At 50.0% G+C, this 8,299-nt stretch overlaps 1 protein-coding gene across 2 annotated transcripts; it reads right to left on the bottom strand.

Moving 5' to 3' along the window:
* Positions 1–253: 253 nt before the first annotated feature.
* LOC112809919 (probable phospholipid-transporting ATPase IIA) lies at positions 254–8,222 on the bottom strand. Of its 2 annotated transcripts, none has more exons than XM_073883992.1 (3): positions 7,739–8,222; positions 5,811–6,014; positions 254–4,554 (listed from the first exon to the last, which is right to left on the bottom strand). In XM_073883992.1, exons 2-3 carry the CDS (start codon positions 6,001–6,003, stop codon positions 4,418–4,420), a joined length of 330 nt encoding a protein of 109 aa, XP_073740093.1. In that variant the 5' UTR covers positions 6,004–6,014; positions 7,739–8,222; the 3' UTR covers positions 254–4,417. The 2 variants fall into 2 exon arrangements, with proteins under 2 accessions (XP_073740093.1, XP_025709110.1); XM_025853325.2 differs by having other exon boundaries at positions 7,929–8,222.
* Between the last annotated feature and the right edge of the window lie 77 nt (positions 8,223–8,299).

The raw sequence follows: 8,299 nt of genomic DNA, 5'->3' as shown, positions 1-8,299 counted from the left end.
TTTTTTCCTATTTGTATCGATTACCTTTTGAAATTCTGACATGTCTGGAATAGACAACAGTACAGAATAATAATGCATGGGTTTGGGATGGGATTTTTTTCTTTTCTTTTTTTTTTTTTGCCAAAATCGAAATAACTTTAGCTGGAGAAAAAGCTATTCACATTTTTTGTACCATGAGTTACACACAAAACAGCCTTCATTTTGACACCAGAATTCATGTTTCTGCACAAATTAAAATGATCCCCCAAAGGCATAAAGTACACAAGCTTTATTGGGCAACAGCGACGGGCCAGGCTGGCAGACCATGAAAGGAGAACCGCTCAGAAACACGCAGGATCACATGTGTATCATCACAGGATCGAGAATTTAAATCATCTGGGAGTCCCCACTAAATTAAAGCATCCTGTACCAGGCTTCCCTCTAATGACAAAACGCTGTCCTGGTGAGTATCTGCAAGGCGATCACCCGTACAGACCTACATGGACTCCTAGGAGAGTTTATAGTTAGCCCCATTGCAACAAAATCAGAGATTAGCCACAACTTTTTTGTGCATCCCCCACCTGCCCCCCCCCCACAAACACGGGATTCACTGACGTTGCCCAGCTATGTGAACGGACGGCACCTCTGACCACGGGGTGACCAGGACAGATCCGCAGGTAAAGCTGCTGGGGCGTGAGCAGGTGCCGCAGAGCTCAAGGTCTTCAGGGCGCTGCTCACGCCATGGTGTGCCTCTCCGTTCCATTCAAAAACATATACTTTTCCAAGACGAAATGAACATCATTAGTGGAAATATTTCCCCATAAGTATACATGACAAAAGGCTTTACATTAAAGGAAGGGAGGAGATAAAAGCGGTTGTATTTACAAAGCTCCTTGTATGCTTTTTAATGAAAACAAAGCTGGGATTAACGGGATTTAAATGCAAACCAAGTATCTCATCAAAAAATTGGAGGTGACACACTCACATACACACACACTTACACACAGATTAAACAGCTGACAGGTGTTTGCCTTCAATAGGATGGAGTGGAAGCACATGTAGGTCCCATCAGCAAATTTTGGCAAAGGTTTAAAATGCTGCCCCATAAAGGCATGAGGGCGTTCCCATCCCCACCCCAGTAAAAACAAAACAAAGTATAAAAGCAAAAGCCCGGAGAAAGAAGAGGCATTATCATGTCAATTTCCAATGAGCACAAAACTCAAAATACATTCAAAAGTTGTCAGTGTAACCTAAACTTTCAGCAGAGAACACACTAAGGGAAGGGTAAGCAGACACTGGTATTCAAGATTACTGCGACATGAAAGGGCTTCACTTATTAAGGGAAGCTGGCCTGAGACCTGGATAGAATAACCGCAACAGTGGGAGACACCCCAGCTCTTGGTCTCCCAGCTCCCAGCAGCTGCAAACAGGTTGTTTGCTCCGATGTCAGGATGCTCCCGGGGATGCCCTCCATGGCTCCATGACGGAGTCCGCCGCCCCAAGCAGCCCCAGTCAGTGCAACCAGCCTCTCCCAGCATCGCGGGCAATGCGCACCTGTGCCCGCACAGCCGCCAAACAAGAACCAACACTGTCAGGCATCAGAAATTACTGGAGATGGAGAAGCTCCATCTGGTCATTTTCTTAGAGGAAGGAGGGAAAAAGGAGAAACCACAAACAGATCCCATTGTCCTCACGCACACACAACGATCACCAAAAGATCGAATAAAAATCATCATAAAACATATGTGCTTACTGTGACAGAAATGGGTGGTGGTGTCAGAGGGTGGGCGGGGGGGGGTTGTAATTTTTACTTCAAGGAGAAATGTTTGAACAGCACTGATGGCATGCCGTGGGGCCTCCAGCCTCGAATTAAATCAGCTGTCAGAGACTTAGGTCCCACTGAGGTCCAAAAAGAGGGGAAGGGGTCAGTGGTGCTTCCTAAATTCTTTCCAGATTGGTAAACCAAGGAAATGGTCAACAGAATCCTTATGCTTACAGTTTATGAACTCAGGAGTTTCCTATAAAGTAGCTCGGGTGTTTGTCTTCCCCCATAACTAAGATAACCCGCGTGTGCACCACTTCTCTCTGCTGGGATGAGTCTGACATGTGCAGGTGAGGATCCTGCCCTTTGAGGCTCCAACTTTGAGAAGCACGCGTGTTCCTGGCTATTCGAGGCCCCCCGGCAGGGGGTGTGAACAGGCTGCCCACTAATGGGGCCGCTCCACAGCATGGTGGTCTGGGCTCCACTTGGGTTCCGGTCCCTCTGGCCCTTGACTGCCTACCAGAGTATGGCCGAGACAAGGGAAAAAGGTTTGCAATGGTACAGACAAGCATCCTTCAACTTCCGGGGGGCAGGGGGGCTTCTTCAGCCTCTCTGAGAAGCTTCCTTCCTTGGAGATGGCAAGCAGTATCTCAGGTGTTGACTTCAAAAGTCAACTCACACACCTGGATCAAACTTGGGACTTGAGGGAAAAAACCAGAGAGACCATCTCCCTCTATCTGCTGGGAACGTCTAAAATTTCCTAGCAATAGTTCTACAAGCCCTACCTCAGGAGCCATCACCTGTGAAGAAGGCCAGTTTCAGGGTCTGCAAACTCAGAACGGAACGACTTAAGACTTATAATTGGACTTCCAAAAGCACAGATCGGAAATGTGAAACTGAGCCCCACGCTCCCCTCCCCTACCTATGAAACTCCATAACGTCACTCAGGAAGATGTCTGATGTGTTCGATCTTTCTAAGAGTTTGGGACCAAGGTCCTATTCCTAAATAACCATTCACTGCAACCTATATTCTCTGTAGGTCTTTTCTGTGTGGCAGGAATGGGCGGCACAGGAAGGCAAACGTGACTGCAGAAATGCACAATCTTAACACAGAAGCCATGTCTACAGCCAGCTTCCCAGTGCCTGAAACCTACGGCCATTTTATGAAGTTTTAAACGGGCAACATAAACACACGAGCGTATGGAGAGGGCTCCCCAGGGAAGGGGACCACCGCCTGTTCCTCCCACCCCCAACTCCCCCAGAACCGGATGCCCGGAGGGTAGTGGGCGCCGCCACCAGGCCGGAGCTCGGAGCCCTGAAGCCCACACAAGCAGGAGGGCTGAAGGAATTAATCCAAGTCCAAGATCTTGAGCACGGTCAGCTCTGGAAGATCGACCAGCCGAACCCTGGTGCCATGCATATGCGGCTGTGGCGCCGAGCGACTTGAAAACCCAAGAATGAATGCTTTGCCCTGCCCCGTGCAGGCCTTGCACACCCCCTTCCTCCTCTGAAGCAAGAAGCCACAGCTTTATGAGAAACACACATGCGTGTACTCTGTCCCTGTGGGGGAGGGATCTCTACCACCGCCTGCCTTCCAGCAAGTTCCCCTTGAAAGCTGTGGGCAGCGCGACGGAGCCCGGGCCTCCTCCCACCGGGGCGGCCACCGACCACCGACAAACGATGCGCGGCAACACGTGAGACGCCTCTGCCTTTGTCATTCAGCCTCCTGATGGAAAACAGACTTGTGTGGAAGCCTCGAGCCCCCATCCCTGACCTTGCCCTCAGGACTCGGAGGGGCCCGGCCACATGTGCAGCGTCGTCTAAAGAATCAGTTGAGTCTCACTCTGTCGACACGTTTGGGAGCTGTTCGGTGGCACGTTTCCTGCTACAACAACTCTGCTGAAAACGTCTGAGGGTGTCCTCGGACGGCCAAAGGCTTGATAATTGTTACCAGGTCCAAACAAAGCAGGATAACACTTTTGAAATTCTTTTGCGAGGTGGCAGGTGGAGCTAAGTGAAGCGCTGGAGACGCTGAGTCCGAGGGAGGAGACCAGACTGCACTTAGGCCCGTTCTCTCACTCTCTCCTCCCATTTGCTTTGTGTCACTCCAGGGAGCCGGTGCGGAGGGCAGGATGAACAGCGCCACCTCGGACAGGATGTTCCGCATTTCCACCTTGAGATTACCGTCTGCATAACTTTCTACCAAAGTCACAGTCTTTTCCCGCAAACCTATACCAAGAGCTTTTACATTTCTCTGAAACAACCGGTTTTTAAGAGCGAGAAAGATGTAAAGAGTACACACACATTAGGATGGTTTAAAACAAAAACCCCTCTACAATCGTCAATTAGAAACTTTTATCACATGACAACAAAATTCAAGTCATAGGAAGCTCGCACAGTGACCCATGTATAAATCTGTTAGCTGAGCCACCAGCTTTAACATATGTACATTCACCCCGGGCCGAACCGCCAGGGGCCCGAGCAGGCCCGCGTGGGCCCCTTCTAGGAACCTCCCCGATCATTCAGCGTCAGGACTCCGCGCAGAGCCTTTTCATGTCAAAACTGCACATGTTAGTGATTACTGCAAGATCCACAGGTGGCGGTTAAGAACAACGCAACTTGAACTCTGCCCACCAGGAGAGCGCAGAGGCTACTGTGCCCCGGGCCAGCACACGCCTACGATGTGAGCTTCGAGTAGCTGGGCGGGGAGAACCGTCTCCGCAGGTACTTGAGGACGTACAGGGGCAGACAGCTGACCAGAGTGATAACGGAGACCTTCCACAAGAACGACAAAGTGGCGATGAAATACACATCTGCAAGCAAACGGGAAGACAGCAGTGAGCAGGCAGAATGTTCCGGAAGGCGTGTGCAGCTCAGAATAGCCAGCATAATGATCCGGGGGGATGGGCGGGAGTTGTCTCCCGCCACCGACATATGGCTCCTGGCACTGGCCCTGTGCTTCCTGCGAGACTCCCAGCTCCCTCCCCTGACCTGCTTCTGCAGCTGAGTTCACTGACAGTCACTGAAATGCTGTTTCCAACACCAGGGAAAGAAAACGAGGGGCACAAACAATTCTTACAGGTGTTTCTGATGTGGAATCTGACAGCCAGGGTTTTTCTTTGTACACCCCGCCGCCCGAGAGCAGAAAGGCACTCCAACACCAGAAACGTTTTCCCTTCGCCTCTGGGATGAGCACCAAAGCCCAGGTCAGTGGGGCCTGAGGGCGGTGCCGAGTGGGAAATGGGGGTAGCCTCGGGGGGCTTCCAGATAAGCACAGGTGCCCCCTTCTGCTGCAGGACAGTAAGCCTGCAGTCCAGAGGGTTCTGCGAGAGCAGAGCACGGCCGTGGGCTTCCGCAGAAGTGGAGCTCAGGATGGGGAGCGGGCGGCTGGCACCGGCCGCGGTCCCACTGAGTGCCCAGCCATGGAGCCCACCCATGGCTGCCCAGCCGGCCCCGTGGCAGCTTCCCAAGGGCAGAGCTCAACACCCCCAAGCCACTGCACGCACAGCAGGCACTGACAAAACCCATTCGGACAGACTCTCAGAACAAGTGTGAAACTCCTTGAGGACTTCACTTTTCACAGGATGCTCCTCCTACCTTTACCAGAACCTTAAGGACCGTTTGCTGATCAACAAGAGATGGAATCAGAGGTGCTTTCAGGGAAAGGCGGAGTTTTTCCACCTCCTGATAAGGACAAATCCTGCGGGGTTATCACTTATTCATGAGCAAGACCTGGACGTCTGACCTCTCCACAGCCCCCCAGAGCCCAGCACAGTGACCAGCTCCCTCAAGAATCCCACCCGGTCTTTGCTGAATTACATGGGATCCCCTTCTAGGCCAGTTAACACAGTGTGCTTTTAAAAGGAAACCCTATTGACATCATGCCCGAAAACCTCTGTTCCAGGAAGCTGAGTCACAACTGCCACTTGCCCCAAGGGGACGCCAGTAACAAAATGGGGGCCACTGAGTGCCAAGGCCTGCTGGACAAAGAGCTCAGGATGAGTCCCGGGAGGCCCCCGGACCCCACTGCCAGGATGCAGCCCCAGGGTGGGGGGCGGGGGGCTCTTACCGATGAATTCGTGTAGGAACACCAGGGAGGCGATGTAGCAGGCCAGACTGAGCAGCTCAGCCACTGTCATGAGCCAATGCCACGTCTGGATCGTCAGGGCCACCATCAGCAGCTCAGTGAGGATCAGCGACGTGAAGGAAATCGCCACGATGTGCACGAACTCGGACTCAAACAGCAGCAGGGCCCCGTACATGATGGTGCTCCCTGCGAAGGCACAGGAAGCCGGCGTCCCACCCCGCCCTGCCTGCCCGCAGATGCCGCCCCCCCGCGCTCCCCGCCCGGGGCTCCTGGGGCTGCTCACAGGCGGGGGCTCCTTTTTGTTTATTTTCCGTTTAGACACGAAAGATGACACTTGCTAAATGAGGCTGACGAGTGCTGCTTTACGGAGATTTTAAAGAGGTGTCCCATTCTGGTTTCCCATTTTCCCTTTGGACCTTATATAATAAGGCGTCTATAATTGCAGGGGAGAGGAGAAGAGGGACAAAGAGGAAGGAAAGAGAGAAGGAGGGAGAGAGATGGAAAGAAGGAAAACGGAAGAGAGGCAGGGCAGAGTAACCATCTGGAGTGGATGCAACAAGAAAGAGAAATTTAAGCTTAAATCTATTATTTAAAATGACAGAGGTAAGCAGTCACAAAAAGGCAAATACTGTGGATGTTCTACTTCTAGGAGGTATCTAAAGTAGTCACATTGGAGGAATTGAAAGGGAAGGGGGAATGGGGACAGAGTTTCAGCTTCCCAAAGATGAAAAAGTTCTGGAGATCTATTCTTACAACAATGTAACGCTATAAATGTACAATGTAACTCACCGCTGTGAATACACTGCACACTAGTGAACTGTGCCCTTAAAAAGAGTTAAGATGGTGAATCTTAGGTCATGTGTTTTTTTAGCCACCACCCCCCCACACACACACAAAATGACAGCGGTAACCCAGAGACACTCAGTGTCATGCCCCTAGAACAGGGCAAGAAAGGAAAGTGGAGGAGGGTACAGCATACGGATACGTGTTTTTCTAGCACAGCAGAACCAGAGACGGTGATGGTGCTCGCGTAGATCCCAACTACAAGCAGCACAAAAATATTACTAGATGCTAAACCCCAAAACTCCTCAAGCCACTGCCTACTGTGACAGGGTTCAAGATGGAGGGGTGACATGGAGCTTCCCTGTTCATTATCTATGAACTTCTATACATAAAAGGTAGCTGCAAAAATCTATGCATACATTATGCTCTGATGGAGTTCTTAAAAAAAAAAAATCCTCTATTTTTTAATGACAATTTAACCTCCTGCCAACAATTTTAATGGTTTCTACACCTTTTGGTTGGATGTCCCATCTGTAAGACCTCCCAACATACAATGTATACCTGTAAATTATATGTTGGTACCTGGGCTGACATAGACAGATATCAGGACCACTGCACAATTATGTGCACATTATAAAACATACCTCAAAATAGAAATAAACACCAACAAAGGTTTTGATATTTTCTTCTCCTATACTCGTAAGTCATCTTACAAAATCTCTGCAATCTGAGGGACCCTCCCTGGAGGCCACTGAGGTAAATACATCTTTCAAAAACTAGAACTTGACCTCCGAAAAAGTATTAGAACATTCCAGAAAAGCTAACACTTTCTGTTACAATAGCTTAAGCACCTTGTCAGGTTTTGAGTAGTATCCCTTATCTTTTTTTTTTTTAAGATTTTATTTATTTATTTGACAGAGAGAGACACAGCGAGAGAGGGAACACAAGCAGGGGGAGAGGGAGAAGCAGGCTTCCCGCGGAGCAGGGAGCCCGATGCAGGGCTCGCTCGATCCCAGGACCCTGGGATCATGACCTGAGCCGAAGGCAGATGCTTCACGACTGAGCCACCCAGGTGCCCCTCCCTTATCTTTTTCTCGGACTTTATCTCATGAGGCAGATGGCACCACCTCACAGATCTATCACCGTGCTGAATGTTCCAGTCCTTAGAACACGCCAAGCAGGGCCTGGCCTCCCTTGGGGCACACTGTCCCGCTCCTTAACCAAATTTCAGGGTTCCAGCTTCTTCTCTTCATGTTCTATGGACAACAGAAAAGCTGACCCTTAGCACAAGACAACAGGTGGTCTCGCTTTCCTTACCTTGATAGATGCTAATCAAAACCCATATTAAGAAGGTCTTGTAGGACAACGGTCTTCCCTAAATGAGAAAGCGAGAAAGAGCAGGTTACTACCGTGCTTGGCTCCTCCACTAATGAGGCAACCTGCCTGTTTCCATCAAAAAAAGTGTCTTGCATGTATCTGAACACATTTGAGAAATTACATTTTTTAAGAATTGATATTAAGTGGAAATAAATCTGATCTTCAGTAAAATTCCTTGAGGACAAATAAATGAAATCATACACACACACACCACACACCACACACACACACACCACACACACACCACATACCACACATACACACACACCACATACACACCCACACCCACACCACATACCACACACCCACAC

This window comes from Callorhinus ursinus, unplaced genomic scaffold, assembly GCF_003265705.2.
Source record: "Callorhinus ursinus isolate GAN/ISIS: 27379988/994484 unplaced genomic scaffold, GSC_fseal_2.0 scaffold53, whole genome shotgun sequence".
NCBI lineage: Eukaryota > Metazoa > Chordata > Mammalia > Carnivora > Otariidae > Callorhinus > Callorhinus ursinus.
This window is presented reverse-complemented; position numbering and strand designations above follow the sequence as displayed.

Excerpts from the sequence above, each read along its gene's own strand:
- LOC112809919 (XM_073883992.1), bottom strand. The coding sequence starts at position 6,003 with ATGTACGGGGCCCTGCTGCTGTTTGAGTCCGAGTTCGTGCACATCGTG. Across the intron at positions 4,555-5,810 it reads GTTCCTACACGAATTCATCG|ATGTGTATTTCATCGCCACT; the intron begins GTAAGAGCCCCC and ends GTTTGCTTGCAG.